General features: G+C 48.8%; 1 protein-coding gene across 2 annotated transcripts in view; it reads left to right on the top strand.

Moving 5' to 3' along the window:
• ttc28 (tetratricopeptide repeat domain 28) overlaps nt 1-17,622 on the top strand; it is an 84,718-nt gene extending 67,096 nt beyond the window's left edge. For both annotated transcript variants that reach the window (XM_076029585.1, XM_076029586.1), the window contains 20 exons: nt 256-448; nt 538-618; nt 1,450-1,702; nt 3,935-4,044; nt 5,046-5,175; nt 5,349-5,579; nt 6,129-6,303; nt 6,664-6,804; nt 7,324-7,468; nt 7,568-7,747; nt 8,680-9,221; nt 9,815-10,062; nt 10,278-10,402; nt 10,567-10,644; nt 10,725-10,884; nt 11,443-11,519; nt 12,123-12,252; nt 13,029-13,136; nt 13,510-14,164; nt 15,823-17,622. In XM_076029585.1, coding sequence (XP_075885700.1) covers nt 256-448; nt 538-618; nt 1,450-1,702; nt 3,935-4,044; nt 5,046-5,175; nt 5,349-5,579; nt 6,129-6,303; nt 6,664-6,804; nt 7,324-7,468; nt 7,568-7,747; nt 8,680-9,221; nt 9,815-10,062; nt 10,278-10,402; nt 10,567-10,644; nt 10,725-10,884; nt 11,443-11,519; nt 12,123-12,252; nt 13,029-13,136; nt 13,510-14,164; nt 15,823-16,834 — 4,774 coding nt within the window. In that variant the 3' untranslated portion in view covers nt 16,835-17,622. The remainder of the gene's footprint in view (nt 1-255; nt 449-537; nt 619-1,449; nt 1,703-3,934; nt 4,045-5,045; nt 5,176-5,348; nt 5,580-6,128; nt 6,304-6,663; nt 6,805-7,323; nt 7,469-7,567; nt 7,748-8,679; nt 9,222-9,814; nt 10,063-10,277; nt 10,403-10,566; nt 10,645-10,724; nt 10,885-11,442; nt 11,520-12,122; nt 12,253-13,028; nt 13,137-13,509; nt 14,165-15,822) is intronic.
• The last annotated feature ends 170 nt before the right edge of the window (nt 17,623-17,792 follow it).

The raw sequence follows: 17,792 nt of genomic DNA on the forward strand, positions 1-17,792 counted from the left end.
TTGATGATCATAAAAAAAAATAAAATAAACGTGATTAAAAAAAACAACAATGAATCTTCCGGAGTGCAAGCTTTCCTATCTCTTTTCGAACTCTTTTCTTCCTGCTCCTGCAGGACATTTGACCACACCGCTGAAAACTCTGCTGAATCTATACATCTTCTTCTTCCCTTTAATTGCGGAAGGATCCAGTAGGACGCATTTTCCTCCTCCCTCCTGACAGTAATGGATTTCCGTCTTGTCCTCCTCACGCTGCAGGGCGACGGGCAGCCTTCAGCAGGCGCTGGTGTGCCTGGAGAAGCGGCTGGTGGTGGCCCACGAGCTGGGCGGGGAGGGCGGCGAGAAGGCTCAGGCCTACTGCGAACTGGGGACCTTGCACAGCCAGCTGGGCAACTACGAGCAGGCCCTCTCCTGCCTGGAGCACCAGCTCGGCATCGCGCGCACGGCGGGGGTGAGGGCCCTTCGGATTCCTTCGGCCTCTGCTTTGTGTACAATCTGGGAATGCCGTGGTTAAATGCTGCTCTTTTTGCTTGCTGCCAGGACAAGTCCCTGGAGGCCGAGGCGAGCAACGCGCTGGGAGGCGTCTACCAGCTGATGGCGGACAACGAGACGGCGCTGCAGGTTCGCTACTCCGTTTGTCCGACGTGATTTTTCAGCAGGGTTCGGCCGTCAGGGCCGGCAAGACCTTCTCTGCTGGCCTAAACATACTCAGAAGAGTTACCTTTTTCCCATTAATATGATAATAAAGTGACTGTCCATAGTCTGTTTATTGAAAATAAATTGGCCTGAGTTACGATTTTTATATTGATAAAAACTTAATATATTAATATTAATATTATTTATATATAAGAATATGAATAGTGTAAGGGTCTTATTGGACAAACTTGTTTAAGCTAACAAAGCACACTTTGCCCAAACTTTGTTGGAATATTGTCTTAAAATCGTCATTTATTTTGGGGATTTTGACAACACTGATTGTATTATGAGGTGTATTCATTGGAGGAAGGACTGAGTACGACACTACTGAAGGCCTAGATGTGAAATGCACGGGCCGCCATTGTTTTTATAGATAGATAGATAGATAGATAGATAGATCTCGCACATTTCTCACACACATATAAACACAACACAAACATAAACACTCACAAATACATAAAATTAAGGGTGAGGAATACAGAGCATGTGGACTAATTAGGCCTGAATCTTTATACATTGCATATGATAATGTGATGGAGAAGTACGTGCAGTGGTGGTAGTGCAAGTGAGCAGGAGACAGTGAAATGACCTTTTGCACTGTCAGGAAGATATAATGTCAGCAATTATATTTTTTTTTACTTCTGTTATACAGCTGAATACTCACATTGGCCTTTTCTCTTCCATTTTACACCAGTAGCTCTCTGTACACGATGCCCATTGGGCCTATAAGTGACATTTTGAATCTCTGTCTGCCAGTGGCACCAGAGGGCTCTGGATATAGCCGAGCAGACGGGCTGCGTGGGTAGCCAGTGTCGGGCCTACGGCAACCTGGGCCTCACCTACGAGGCGCTGGGGAACTTCGAGCGGGCCGTGGTCTTCCAGGAGCAGCACCTGAGCGTGGCGGCGCAGACCAACGACCTGATCGCCAAAACCCTGGCCTATGGGAGCCTGGGGAGGATACACCACGCACTGCAAAACTACGCGCAGGCTGTGATGTACCTGCAGGAAGGTAGGTTGTTTCTTTGGTTCACCTTTTTTGAAGTTGCAAACCGCTAAAAACTGAATGAGATGTTTACACTGTGGTGTAGGGTGAGAATGACATAAAATTTCATTTCCCGATATAGCTCATTTTATATCCCGATACGATATACATCACGATATAGCACATTTTTGGTAAATTCAATTAAAAAAATGTATTATTATTATTATTATTATATAAGTGAAATAATTATATTAAAATATTAAATATATTTACTACAATCTACCCCATGTTATTTTTATGAACAGGGTATTGTTGTATACGATTCACATTTTTTGGAATTGTGTCTAAAAGAGGTTCAGTTAGTTAGTTAGTGTTTCAATGCACAGTATCATTAATTAGTGAAGAGGTTTGGCTAGCCGGAGCCTCACTGCTGCTTTTATGAGTGTCACGTATCTTTAGCTTTTAGTTTTGACCAGAGGAGGAATGACAAGTGCTCTCATGTCGGTCTCCAAAATACTGGAAAAATCGCTAGATTTGATGCTAGTCGCTTTTGAAAAAAATTATAAAAAAAAAAATAAGTCGCCATGGGGAGTTGGAAAGTCAGCAGATTTAGCGAGAAAGTCACCAAGTTGATAACACTGCAGCGTGCCTTAGCTAGCCGTATGGCGCGTCGCCGACGTCAAATACTGCCCGTAAAGCGTACTTTGCGACACCGCGATATAAAAGATAGAGTTTCATGTTAAACGATAGACATTTTCTATCGTCCAGACGATATATACCGTCATATCGCCCAGCCCTACATAGCAAAGAGGAAGTAAGGTTGCTAGCCCCGATATTCCACCTGTAACCCTCACGTAAACGCTGAAACCGATCTTTTTTGGAAACGCTGATGTCACAGCTCTGAACCCCTCCCCCCCCCGCCCTGCAACCTGAGCGGCCGTGAGTTGACAACAACCACGTCGAGCAACTGACTTGTCGCTGCTACTGTAGTATAATTGTACAGTAATCTCAGTGGTACATTTTCCTGATTACACTCGCAAAATTTGTCTTCATTCTCTCACGGTTTACTCCATTTAAAGTGGAAATTTAGTTTTTGACATTTCAAAAGCAATCTGTTTCCCCCCCACACACACACACACACGTATCGGCAAACTTTCCACTCCTGATGATGAGAGGAGAAGAGAAGAGGGTCGTCAGTTTTACCTTGCCCCGCAGCCACACACACACACACACTTTCAGCGAGGGCTCTGAGTTTTCTTTTTTTTTTCTTCGTCTTCTTCTTCTTTTTTTTGCAGCACAGGCTTTGATCTGCACGCGGGGGTATCTCGTTTCAAGTCAGACTTGTTTAGGCCCGGGAACATTGCGAAGTTGTACTTCAGAGAGCATCCGGCTGCATGAAAGGTATTCATGAGCCTAGTACGGCAGCTAATAGAGGATCAGCGGCCCGGGTGTTTACCCCGAGATTTGGCGGCGCTTCTGGCGGCTCGTGTCAATAATCCTGTTTGATTTGACTTTTGACTGAGTCTCGAACCTGAGTGCTACTCTGAACAAATGCCTCTCACCGCACAGGTCTCTGAAGGCTCCTTAAAAATAATCCTGCTTTATTCTGTTGTTATGGACACTGAGCCCGAGGCGCAGCAAGCACAACGCGTGCACCAAATTAAAAGACGACAACAAAACAAACAATATTACGACTTTACTCGCAAAGTGGGAACTTCTTGTCTGGGCTTTTTGCCGAATCTTTAGGACTCAGTCACGTCTTGTCGCTTTCCTGAGGCGTCCTTTGGTTTTTAATTGATCATTAACTCGACTGGCAACAAGGAGATTCAACACAGAGCTGAACTGAAGACACGTCTGAGGAAGCCATTGCGCCTCCAATTAACCTCCGCCAACCAATTGGAGGAACAGACAAACAGCAATACTCAGTGTTGACTGAGACACCCCCCAACCCCCCGCCGCCAATCTGAGCATCTAATTATATGATGCGCTGCAGCTGTCTGCTGCCAGACAGCGGGACGGATGAAACGCTACCTGGGACGAGAACGAGGTGCGGCTCCCGACAGCGCTGAGGGTGCGAGCGCGATGAAAGGCGGCGGCAGCAGCGAAACAATGGGAGCGCCGAGGGCTCAGTTTAAGTTTCCCTTGGAATGCAAGCAACAGTTGTCGTCGTGAGAGTGAAGAGCGGCGAGAGTCTCGGCTCAGCCCGCGGGGCGCCGACGCGTTTGATCTCGGCTTCAGTCGTTTCCTTTTCTTCTCAAGGTCTGCGCCTGGCGGAGCAGCTGGGTCAGAGGGAAGAGGAAGCCAAGATACGCCACCGCCTCGGCCTGTCCCTGTGGGCCGGCGGGAACCTGGAGGAGGCGCAACATCAGGTTGTTGTTGCTCATATTATTCTGAATCTGTTTCGCCCCCGAGTGGACTAAAAGCACAGAGGATGTTGAAGTTGGTCAAAATTCTTGTCTTCTTTTTCTCCTGTGGGCTGTTCCCTCCTCCATCCATCCTCCTCCCTCACACCAACTAACTTCCTGTCCTCTTTAACCACATCCATATCAATCTGCTATCAGCTCTTTCTCCCAGTTCCAACCCCAACATCCTTCAACCTTCTCAATCTGGCCTTTTCTGCCTTTCTTTCCAAAACATCTCACATCCACTGTCCCTCTAATGTCCTCATTCTGGATCCTGATGCATCCTGGTCACCGCCAAAGAGAATGTTAACATGTTAAACTGCTTCCTGTCTTTTCCACCATGGCACTCTCTGTAAATCATACGGCGTTTAACTCTTTATTGAAATGACTCTTAAAACACTGAAAAATGGATGAAATGTAGATTTTTTTTTTATGAGTTTCTTACTATTAATATATTTTCTTCAAGTTGGGCAGGCGGGATTAAATGGCTTAATGGGCCATTTGTGGCCTCCGGGCCGTAGTTTGCCCATGTCTGCTCTAAACCCTCTCAACATTACTGTACTCACCACTGTATTTGTCCACCTTTCTTTTCTTGTTGAATTTGATATGTTAAACAATCTTGTATAAACAGCCATTTAAATGATTACTGTTTAACAAAGAGTCTGGAAATGACACAACAGCAGTAAAACACATGAGAGTAATCCAGCACAACTGGGTGGACGAGACTGTTTCACATCAATGAACTGCACTGCGAGTTTTTAGTCATATGTATAGTGCCCCCAAGTGGTTACTGCTGAGACTGAAGGAACTATGAATACTTGACAGCGTTTTTAATGTAAACACGAGAGGGGGAAAAAAACACATCTCTTCCATCCCCACAATATGTTCTTTGAATATACTCCAAACACAGACTGTGACACGCAGCACCTGTTTGTTTGTTTTTTTGTTTTTTTGGTGCATCGCTCCAGTTGTACAGGGCGTCGGTGTTGTTCGAGACGATCCGCCACGAGATGCAGCACAGCGCTGATTACAAGCTCTCCCTGTTTGATCTGCAAACCAGCGCGTACCAGGCTCTCCAGAGGGTCCTCGTCAGCCTGGGTGAGTCGACTGATCCCTGTCGCAGCCGCCGCCGCGTCTGCGAGCCTTAATCTTTGTGTGCGTGGGTTTCTCGCCCTCACGCCGTGCCTGTCGGCGGCCCACGAATAACGACTTCACCTCCGCATGACTTTGCTTCATTTGCGCCGCCTTATTCTCACAAATTCCCCTCCCAGGCCGGCACGACGAGGCGCTGGCCATCGCCGAGCGCGGCCGGACGCGGGCCTTCGCCGACCTCCTCGTCGAGCGTCAGAAGGCGAGCCAGCAAGCGGGAAGCAGCGCCGACTCCTACATCCCAGTCACCGTGGAGCACATTCTGGAGACGGTCAACAGCCAGAGGGCCATGGTCCTCTACTACTCCCTGGCTGGAGGCTTCCTGTACAGCTGGCTGATAGCTCCGGGCACAGGTGGGCGCCACACACTCACACACACACTCACAAACTCTCAGTGCTGACTTGTGGCCGACACTGGGAAAGGCCACAGACAAAGGGAATATTTTTGTTCCAGAGGACCTTCCCCGAATGCCAAATGTCTGAGTCTTTGGGAGTAAATGCGGAAAATGAGCCCCAATCTTTTTGAGGACCACTGGCTTTGACATTTACTCCGCACACTTGATGAACTCTTTTATTTCGCTCTGCAGTGACGTTTGGTCTCGTGCCACCCTCAGGTCGAAATGTCACCCCAGTGTGCACACGTACCTCATAATTCCATTTCCATGACATTTAAAGACAGAGCAGGATAAAACCTTGGCTGTAAATGTTTTTTGACTTTGCTGTCAAAGGGGCTCTCTGGCCTCCTTCCCATGGAGGGGGAGAATTTTTCTGCTGCTTATGATAATAATATTTCCTCAAAATCTGTCCTCCTCTTGCGGCATAGAATGGGCAGTTCTAAATTCAAAGCATTGCCAGTTATGGAAAACACCATTCATGTTCTCCGTCAAACTCCGCCACCAACAGGTATCGTTAAATTCAACGAGGTGTATCTGGGAGAGGCTGGGGCGGATGGATCCGAGTACCAGGATGGTGCCAGGAGTCCGCAGAGTGGAGCAGGAGCGGGTGGAGGCCCTCTGACTCTGGAGCAGTACATCGGCAATGCCAGAGAGGCCCTAGGGGTAGACAGCCACTACAGCAGGTGAGTCCCGGCCGCTGTCTGATGCTAAGCCAACCGCGTACAAGCTCTGCAATCGTGTTTGATGACACGATGTCAAGCCCCATATTTCATATTTCATGTGTCCAGGTCAAATCAGTTTATAAGCTATGACTTAAAGGGAAATAACTGACCAAAAGGGAGATTGAAAATAATGAGTTGTACCGTGGAGCAGACGCCAAGAGAGCAGTTTGCTAGCGAGACTGCAGATGACTTTTTTGTAGTACAGTAGTGGGTGAAATCCAGCCAGTGTTCTCAGTGTTAGCATGTTTAGCATGTTGTCGAGGACTCGACAACATGACTCACCGGTCCTGATCGCCCTGCCACGCCTCCTGTGCTCTGCAGAGTTTCCTCCTGCAGCGAGACAGAGAGCGAAGCCGGGGATCTGCTCGAGCAGCAGTTTGAGGAGCTGACCAACAAACTCCCCTCGGGCGCCGACCCCACCGGCTACCTCCGCATGGTGTCCAGAAACAACCTCTTCAACAGGTCAGGCTCTGTCACTGCAGCTAGCTGACTACGTATTTTGGGTGCGTTAATCACGTGTTGCAGCTGACCAGGGTGAACTGTAATAATATTGACAACCTCATGTGCATTGCAATTACATTTACAATACATGTTTTTACTGTCATTTTATGTCTCCTGTATCCCTATTTGTATATAATATGACTTCTGTGTCCTTTTTATGTGATTTTATAACATGATTTTTTGACAGGAATAAGAATGTAAATGAATGTGCATTTTCCTCTTCAAATAAATAAAAACATTAAAAAAAAAAAAAAAAAAGTATAGACATAAACATAAAATTAAGTGAACATTTTGATTCTTGCTTTTGGAATCTGGTATCACCTGCTAATGTAAACCCGATCAGGGTTCCCAACCCTGCAAAACGTCACATGGACAAATACAATATTGACATCTAGTAGGATGCAATAGGTGTTCTCCTGTAAGAGCAGCTCTGGACAAATTTAATGTCGTGTTCTGTGTAATTTTTTTAAATTTTTTTAGAAGTTGTCAGAGTATGACGAGCTTGTACAGCGCCACCATGTCCCCTGCGAAGGAAAGCCTTTCTTCTCCTCATCTCCGTCCGAGCAACATCAGCAAGCCTCCGCTGCGAGCCCTTTACGACCTGCTGATCGCGCCGATGGAAGGGGTTCGTGCTCATGTCTTTTTTTTTTTTCTTTCTTTTTTTTAAATCCATCAGACAGTTTCAGCTTTTATTCACAGCAAGAGTTGCCGGCTGTCTCCTCAGGGACTGATGCACAGCAGCGGACCGGTGGGCAGACACAGGCAGCTGGTGCTGGTGCTGGAGGGCGAGCTTTACCTCATACCGTTTGCCTTGCTCAAAGGCAGCTCCTCCAACGAGTATCTCTACGAAAGGTTCAGCCTCATTTCTGTGCCTTCTCTAGGGAGTCTGAGGGAAACGGCGAAGGTAAGAAGATTGCATGTTACTGAAAAGATTATTTTTCAGTCCTTTTGTTTTTTTATCCTGGACGACTAATCACTTTAAAAAAAAACTTGATAGCACTCTAGAAAGCAGCACATTTAGCCCTCAGTTTTCAGCTTCTATTTGTGTACCATATGTTTAGTGGACGGACAGGACTTACACGTTTAGGTCTGCTGTCAATCACCTGAGGATAAGATTAAAATATAAAAGGATGAACCCTCCCACCACTGAAATTTCAGTGGTGGGAGGAAGAAGTACACATGAAGCAATATTGTCTGGGCATGCAAACAATATAAACAATATGTACAGGATTTTAATCATATACAATATACAACTTGGATAATAGATGAAATTGCACAAGTAGAGGCAGCAGTGATGTAACAACCCTCTTCTGTGACATCACAAAGGGCCGGTTTCCAAAACTGTCAGTTTTGGCACACATTTTTTTCAAGAGAAGTAAAGGATTGACTCTTCTCATTACCGACAGGCCACAAACACTTTATGTTGTTGTGGGACCTTTCAGTGTCCATCTTCTATCCCAGAATCATTGTTTTATTTTATTTTTTATCATTTTCTTTTAGCTTTGTATTAAAATGTATGTCATTGTAGCAACCAGCAATACCAGCATCACTATATCCCACTATATGAAACTATAGGAAATGAAACAAAGAAGTAGTGTTTCATGCCTGTGCCTTATAGCAACAGTTATCTTTTAATTAACACTATGAACACACACACACACACACACATAATGTAGATTCTATCATCTAATGTGTATACACTGTATTTAATTCACTGCTAGGCACCTCTGTTTGAATGCCAACTGCATTCGGTTGCTCTGTACTTGTGCATTGTGCGTTGACAATGAAGTTGAAGCGAATCCAGTCCAAAGTGAAACCTGTGCGTTCGTCCCACAGCCTCACCCCCGTCGCGGCGGCCCGCTGCTTTGCTCCGACGGCGGCTCGGTAGCAGCCGTGGTCGGGGCCCCTCGCCTGCCGCCCTCCGTGATGGGCCGCTGGTTGTGGGGCCCTTTGCCCTCGGCCCAGGAGGAAGCTCTGTGGCTGGGGGAGCAGCTGGGCTGTCACCCGCTCACCGGGGCCAACGCCACCAAGGAGCGCGTGCTGGCGGCTCTGGGCCAGGCCGAGTGCGTCCACTTTGCCACTCATATTTCTTGGAAGCTCGCCGCTCTGATCCTCGCCCCGAGCCAGGAGCACGGCGGTGGCGGCATGGAGAGGGCGGCTGGGAGACCCAGGGAGAAGTCGCCGCGCGGGGCGTCAAGCCCGGGCGAGGCTGCCCTTCAGGACGGGGAGGGTTTGTTCAGGAGTCACGGCAGCCCGGAGGACGGAGAGAGCGTGTGCGAAGCGGATGGCGCGTGCGACAGCCCGCCGCTGAACGACTTGCTGCTCACTGCTGCGGACATACTGGACCTGAGCCTGGCGGTCAAACTGGTGGTTCTGAGGTAAAAATCTGAAATAGCTTTTGGCTGGTTGATTGTTTATTTTTAACATGTGAGCAGAAATGTCAAAAGCAACAGAATAACATGCAGCTATAACTGCTACAGTTTACATAATCAAAAAGCAGAGAGAAGAAGTGAAGACTTATTGATTCCCACCCCCACAAAACAAATCTCTGACTTTCAGTAATTCAGCATCACCATAACAAATACAGGAAGTCATGAATAAGCAAAAGAAAAGAAAAAACAGGAAAAAAAAGTGCACAGTCTTTAGCCCATTGTTAAATACTGAGCAAAATCAAAACCTGCACCCCCGCATGCTTCCATGATTTATATTCCTGCGCATTTGGCGAAACCCAGCGTTTCATGTTTCTATTATCGGAGGAAAAACCGATAACGATACGATACAGATATTACAAAAAATTATAATATTGGGCTGATATTATCGGCCGGCCGGTATTATCGGACTATCTCTACTGTTTGACCTTTTTAATCTAAGCATTTCTTGAATGATAATGTTTGATTTTCAACCTTAAACATTAACATGAACTGTTTGGCTTCTTCCCACTGTCCTTACGTCTCTTTCGGGGGCCCCTCAGGTTGTACCCGGAGTCCAGCTGCAGGGTGACGCCCGACGGGGTGGTGGGCCTGACCAGAGCCTTCCTGGCTGCGGGCGTCCAGTGCGTGTGCGTCTCCCTGTGGCCCGTGCCCGTGGCCGCCTCCAAGCTCTTCACGCACGCCTTCTACACGGCCCTGCTCAACGGCACCAAGGTCAGCGCGGCTCTGACGGAAGCCATGAAGACACTGCAGAGCAGCAAGCACTTCTCGCACCCCTCCAACTGGGCCGGTGAGCGGACTGCACATTTCTAGAGAGTGTTCAGACTCAAACGTTTAGCTGCGCCTTCTGTTGACCATCAGAACCGAGAAGGTAAATCGGCTTGAGGCCCAGTCCTCTGTAAATATTCGCTACTGGTGTTTATCCAAAAAAAAACATTTTTATGGACACTTCTGATTAGTGTATTTCAGAGGCATCGTCACATCTCAGTAAATGTTTTCCCTTAGGTTACATGTTGGTGGGGAGCGACGTGAAGCTCAACAGCCCCATGTCGCTGGTGGGTCAGGCCCTGGCAGAGATCCTGCAGTACCCGGAGAGGGCCAGGGACGCCCTCAGGGTGCTATTACACCTGGTGAGACGCCTTCTTCGTAACTGACGGCTCAAGACTTATTTTAAGCTCCGCCCTGCCTCTCTCGTCCCCATCCAGCATGTTCTTCGGTGACATCTTAAGGTGCATTACATAATGTCAGCCATTTGTCTACTCAGCTGGAGCATCAACTTTGCTTCCCTCCGCAGGTCGAGAAGTCTTTGCAGCGTATCCAGAGCGGCCAGTGCAACCCCATGTACACGTCGCAGCAGAGCGTCGAGAACAAGGTCAGCTGGTTAGCACTTTGTCAGTCAATAAACAAAGTCCCGCCTCTGTCAGCATTCACGGCCGCATGTGTCTTCTCCAGGTGGGCGGGGTTCCCGGCTGGCAGGCCCTCCTCTCTGCCGTCGGTTTCCGCTTGGACTTCTCCGGAAGCGCCGCTGGTCTCCCTGCGATGGTGTTCTTCCCCACCTCAGACCCGGGGGACCGGCTGCAGCAGTGCAGCACCACGCTCCAGTCCCTGCTCGGTACCACAGCCTTACCACACATCAGATCGCGCCTCGTGCCTGTCGGCCGGCATTTAGGGAATTATTTTGTGTTCTCTAAAAGTTTGATTATAGTAATGATTATAACGGATTGGATTGATATAGCACTGTTCAAGGCAGCCGAACCACTTCACATCGAATCCAGTATTCATTCACACTGCATTCACACTGGTGGTGGTAAGCTACAGCTGATCTGGGGCAGACTGACAGAAGCGTGGCGGCCAATCTGCCCCTCCGACCACCACCCAACATGCACTCACATTCGTACAAGGCACTGTGGGTTGCCCAAGGACAACACGACAGACGGGGATGGAGCGGGATTTGAACTGCCAACCTTTCAGTCATTGGACAACCCGCTCTACCTCCTGAGCTACAGTGTACACTTTATTTTTCATCCCAGACTCCACTTCTCATTAACCTGGCAGAGGCCTCTGTGAGATCTCAGTGCCCTTTGTGACATCACAGAGGGATTGTTTCTCAACTGCAAAGCTTTGGCACACACCCCTTCAGAACTAACCAGAACCCTCCCGCCGTCTCCAGGTCTGACTCCAGCGGCGCTGCTGGCTCTCTGCAAACTGGTCACAACGTCCGAGGCTGGAGAGCAGCTCATTCATAAGGTACTGCCACGCGTCATGGAGAAGCCCATTCAGTTCAACTCATCATCGCGCTGCTGCAGCAGCAGTCGCTCATCTCCTTGTGCATCTCACCCGGACGTCACCACACTTTTCACACTCACCTCGTACTCGCTCAGCCTCCCGCTCCGCGTTACTCTGATGCAGGCTCTTTTATGCTGTTGTCCCATGTGCGTTTCATTCGTCATCACCCGTACACATGGACAAAGGCCGTCGTCCACGTCTGAGTGCGCGCTGAATTAAACTCAACACTGAAGTTCTGTTTCCTTCTTTCTTATACCCTCCTCACAAAGGCCGTTAAATGCATGGTAGGAATGGTAAGTGTGCCGTGATGACCTCATTGAGTGATTTGTGGAACTCTGAGTTTTCAGAAGTGTCAAAAGCGAAAGTAAAATTTCAACAAACACCCTATTTGGAAAGCTCTTTGTGATGTGCGTGCTGCATAAGTCCTTTTTTTTTTTTTTTTTTTTTTTGCCTTGCTGTGAAATCGTTCCCGACACCCAAAGCCTCTGTGACACAGAACCTCTTGTTTATTTCTGTCTGCTATCCTTTACCCTCATTGCAATCCCCTGTTTCTCACCCCCAAAGCTTCATCAAGTGCTGGTGCAGCTGCAGTCGGGTGACAAGGAGCAAGACTTCTCACTGGCTCCCATTCAGGTGTCGATAAGCGTGCAGCTCTGGAGGCTTCCAGGCTGCCACGAGTTCCTGGCTGCTCTCGGTGAGACACAAAACTTACTTGCCCTAAATAAAAATAATTGCAACTCATTAAAAAGTCAAGTCAAAGCTTATTTATAGAGCACTTTGTCATGACCTCAGATGAACAAAGTGCTGTACAGTTGGAAAAAAAAAGGCATAATCACAATAAATAACAATAAAACACAACAATTGAACAACAACGTAGTAAAATAGTAAAAGCTCAATTTAAGGCCAAGATTAGAAAAGGACAAAATAAACACATAAAAGATACAAAATAGATAGAGGGGTAAGCAGAGTAACTGCCGATTGCACTGCCAAGAGCAACTGGTTAAATGACTTAAGACTAATAAACATTAGTCATAAGTCATGGTGCCCGACCATTTTAGACATTTAAAAACAATTAATAACACCTTGTGCCAGATGCTAAAATTTACGGGTAACCAGTATAAGGCTGCCAGAGTGTCTGTCCAGTCAGTAGGCGGGTGGCTGCATTTTGAACTACCTGCAAGTGATGTAGCGCTGACTGGGCAAAACCAGTGAACAGGGAATGACAAAAGTCTAAACGCGACGTGACAAAGGTGTGAATGACTCTCTCAGAATCATTTCTGGGGAGATAGGACTTCCGACTTCTGCTAGCAGTCTTAACTGCAGCACTTCAACACGAACGACACTTGCTGTACCTGTGGCGTTTCCGGGTGTTGCGTGTAAAGTTTAACGCGAGAGTAAATCACAGCTGCGTGCGCAAGTCGCGCCGAAGTGGACTAAATGAACAGGGTGTTTTTTTTTCTCCACTGCCAGGGTTTGATCTGTGTGAGGTGGGTCAGGAGGAGGTCGTGCTGAAGACGGGAAAGCAGGCGAGCCGGCGGATCATGCACTTCGCCCTTCAGTCTCTTCTGGCGCTCTTTGGTGAGAACGAGACTTTGATTTCAGCCTTAAAAATCCTGTCGTTTCCTCGAGGGCGGCGGCACAGTGGCACGTTTGATTCGGACCTCCTTTTGGTTTCTGTGTGGGGTTTGCATGCTCCCCATCAGACTCTGGTCTCCAGCCTCAGTCCAACTGTGAAGTCTTAATTGTCTGTCTTAGTGAATGTGAGCGTGACCAGGTTGCCTCTCGATCTTCCTGGGTGACTTGTGAAGGGCGTACCCCCTCCTTCACCCTAACATAGATGGGAAATGCTCCAGCACCCTGAGCAGGATGTGTGGTAATAGAGAGTAGATGGATGGATTTAATCTCCTCATCATCTGACCTCCCCTCCCTCCTCCTCCTCCTCTTCTCTCAGACTCCACTGAACTCCCCAAGCGCTTGAGCATGGACTCCTCCTCCTCCCTGGAGTCCCTGTCCTCCTCCCAGTCGGCCTCCCAGCCGCAGTCCCTGCCGCTCTCCTTCGGCTGCTACCCGCCGCCGCCGCAGCAGAGCTTCCTGCCCCCGGTCTGCCCCGACAACCTGTCCTGCGACGCCATCTCCGTCTACAGCCTGAGCTCCCTGGCCTCCTCCCTCAGTTTCCTGTCCCGACCCGAGCCGGCGGGGAGCGACGTCGTCGGCCAGCGGCCGGTCGGCCAGCACCAGCAGGAGCCGGATGGACCTCGGGCGGCGGCGGCGGCGGGCCCGTACGGCGGCGGCACACACCGGGGTCTGCCGAGAGGGCGACTGAGCAATCACCGGGGAGGAGTGGCGGGGGAAGGGGAGGACGAGGAGTACGAGGGGTACTCCATCATAAGCAGTGAGCCTCTGGGGCAGGTGAGGAGGGAGTGCGACACCCTGCCACTGCCGGTGGGACACAGGCAGGCCAAAGGCAGCGCTGGGAAAGGGTCGGCCGGAGGCCATGGCTACCCCATCACAGTCTCCTCCAAGGGAAGCGTCAGCACGCCAACGTCACCAATCAAAGCCCCCCTGCCACTCAAAGTTCCTGCCAGCCCAAAGAATTGTTACGAACGGTAAGTTGCCAGATGAGATAACTGAAAACCGTTGTTTCTTACCTCCTGGTGCTGCTCGTTTCAAAATGTAAACATACTTGGTAGAGGCTTCAGACTGCCACTAATTAGTGGCATATATATACATATATGCCACTAATGTATGTATATGTATATGTATGTATACATATACACACATATATGTGCATATATATATATATATATATATATATACATATACATATATATATATATGTATATATATATATATATATATATATATATATATATATATATATATATATATATATATATATATATATATACAGTACATGAATACAATATATATATACATACATACATACATACATACACACATGTACATATGTTTTTTTTTTCCCAAGGCACAAATCTGTTTCCAAAACTCCTTTTTTACCATATCAGTTTGATGAAGCACAGGGTGAAACCACAGTGGTTTGGACCCAAATGCAACACACAAACACAAATAAAAACTTTATTTGAGGAAGGCAAAAGGGGGCAGTCCAAATTAGAAAAAAGTCCCAACAAAAATCTTCTCAAAGAAATGGCGAAATCCTCTGCTCACTCAAAAAAAGAGAGTTCCTCTTAGGCAGGGGGAAAAAGGGCAAAAGTGAAAATAGAAATCCTCTTCTTGCAAAACATATCCAAAAAGGAAGAGACTCACTCGGGCTTGCTTTTACACAAGGGAGAGGTTGGAGGCAGAAAAAAGGAACAGGCAGGTGAGTCAGTCCCAAGTAGCGTGGAACAATCTGGCAAGGAGGAGGTGGAGCAGGGAGGGAAAATAACCCGGCAAGGTGAGCAGGTGTGAGGAATCGGTGCTGATTGTCTTGAGAGTGGGAGTGGTGATGCCTTCAAGGAAAAACGGACAATTCGGGGCGGGCCTGACAGCAAACCATGACACATGAAGTTGATAAAACAATAACAGACGGACGAGGGAATTTAACTGACATCACTCTCTCAAGGCTACTTTGCTGCTCCGTGCAGTTCCTCCTTGCACATGAAGACACACAAACACACAGCGTGGCATTCTCAGATTAGCACGGCGGCCTATCAGCTCCAAAGGTTCGGCTTCACAAACACAGATGGCTGAGGTTTTGATTGACAAATTGATCTGAACAGTTGGTCAACTCGGTCAGTTGCAATAGTGATTATTTCATTATGGAAATTGATCTTTATTTTCAAAATATAAGGTAATTACTGACCCTCTACGTATGCGTACCATTTAACCAATTAAATAATAATGCAAGCATTACAAATTGTTATTCAGCATACATGCAGACATGCAGGGCATGACACTATCAATTTCTTGAGCTCCGAGACAGCAGAGTATTAAATTAAGGCCGTAAACAGGGCCGTCTGTGGCTAATCTTGATCAGAGCCAACTAAGTCACCCAGGAGACAGTCTGCAAATTAGGTAGGAGGAACCATTTATTACATAAGGAGGACACAAGGCTAATTGAGATGAACTGATTAACGGTCGCGTTTTGACCACGGTAGCAGAACAGGACTGACCAAACAGTCACAACTCAGCTGGGCCCTGCAGTCTTCAATGACTTTTCACCACGATTCTCATGTGAATCAACTGCATCGTGATACTAAGATTTTGTGGAAACTGATGGTTCCTTCCCCTCCTTTAACCGCAGGGTGTCCCCCGGGAAGAGTGGGAAGGCAAAGGTCAGCAGCTCCGAGTCGGACCAGTCGAGCACCGAGACGGACAGCACTGTCAAGTCCCAGGAGGAGCGGACGGTGCCGGCGGGACACATGGACCCTCAGGAACTGGCCCAGAAGATCCTGGAGGAGACCCAGAGCCACATGCAGGCGGTGGAGAGCCTGCAGAAAGCCAACGCCAGGACGGCGCGGGGAGGCGACGCCCGGTCCCTGTCCACCCCGGCCACCCCGACTCTGACCCCCGCGCGAGGCTTCCAGCCCTCCGAGACCAGCGCCTTCAGCAGGCCGCCCAGCCGGGCCAGCCTGAAGACGTGCCCCTCGCCCGTCTCCCTGTCCCGCCACCTTTCGCCCTTGTCGCCCTCCGCTTCCACACCGCCGCCGCCGCCACCGACCCGACCCAAACCGCCGTCCCGCTCCTCGTCGCTGCAGAAGATCACCTCCAGCCGCGGCAGCCCGGCTCCCTCCTCTCCCTCCTCCTCTTCTCTGTCAGTAGCGGATCCCATCTCGCCGCTCAAAGTCACACACCCCGCCTCCCCGTACGCCGCGCCCTCGCCGGCCCTCTCCTACTCCTCGGCGGGATCCTCCAGTCCCGCCGACACGCCGGTGCTGAGCCGGCCCAGCGCGACGGCGGGCGAGGCGCAGGGGATTCACCGCCTCAAGACCTTCTGGGCCAACGCCGGCCAGAGGCACGAGGCGCCTTCGCCCGCCGCGCTGCTCGGCGGCGGCAACAACAAGAAGATGAGCACCGTTCAGCGGGACGTCCTGGGGCTGCTGAATCTCTCGCCGAGACACGCCTCCTCCAGGGAGGGGCTCGAGGGGCAGGACGCCGGCGGCCGGTCAAACGGCCACCAGAAACTGGAGGCCAAGCCGCCGTCGTCGCCGTCTTCCAGTCGGTCCACAGACTCCAAGGGGGAGGTGCGAATTCCAGCTGGGAACGGCTACAAGTTTCACTCGCCTGGGCATTTTTTCCCATCATCAAAGTGTTGAAAGATGATGCCGTGAACTGCAGACCCAGAGGGCTCAGTGGGCAGTTTGCTGAGTTTATATTATTGAGAGAAGCTGTCAGTCCGACGGCTTGGTGCCACGGCCCTCCCAGCCATATCCGCTGAAGAAGAAGAAGAAGAAGAAGAAGAAGAAGAAGAAGAAGACGACGAAGAAGAAGAAGAAGAAGAAGAAGAAGAAGACGAAGAAGAAGAAGAGGAAGAAGAGGAAGAAGAGGAAGAAGAAGAAGAGGGAAAACGTCCTGTTGCATACGGCGAGTTGCAATCGCTTTGAACGCATTTGTGAAGAGCGTGCCTTCTCGTGGAGACGGCGGCGGGGAGGTGGGGAGGTGGGGGGAGGGGGAGGATCGAATCACTTTTAAATAGAGGGCTCGAGTCTCCGGCTTCAGAAGTGTGCCCTGCGACAAAGGAGACAGCATGCGGCGTCTCGGAGCCCCCCACCGTACTGTACTGTACTCGACTGGACTTGAACCGTGACACGGACGACAGGTCTTTGAAAGCTAAAGAGCTCACTGTGTTTGTGTCAGTTGGATCGGGTTTATGATGTGATGACCGCCGTTGGATGGCATAATTGTTCTGTTGTTGTTTTTTTGTTTTTTTGTAAACTGTATTTTCCAACCACTTGTATACAGTTTCTAAGGACGATTAAAAACAAGGGCGGGGGGGGGGGGGTCTGGGAGACAGCAAAGAAACATTTTTGATATTTTTTATAAAGATTTTACGTGTGATCGAGCATGCCGTTTGGTGAATTTGTGACTTTTTAACGTTGAAAAATAAATTAAAAAAAATTTGCAGCCATGCCAGACATAAGGAAATAAAAGTCACTTTTCTCATCTCTGTTTATTGTTTTGTTTTTAAATCTGGTCAACATAAGATGCAATTTGTGTCGCTGGGTGATTCTGCACCACCTCGATAACTACACTCCTATTGCAAAACATCACACA

Source organism: Nelusetta ayraudi, unplaced genomic scaffold, assembly GCF_046127955.1.
Source record: "Nelusetta ayraudi isolate G7.1 ecotype Tasmania unplaced genomic scaffold, CSIRO-AGI_Nayr_v1 ptg000026l, whole genome shotgun sequence".
In the NCBI taxonomy this organism is placed as follows: domain Eukaryota; kingdom Metazoa; phylum Chordata; class Actinopteri; order Tetraodontiformes; family Monacanthidae; genus Nelusetta; species Nelusetta ayraudi.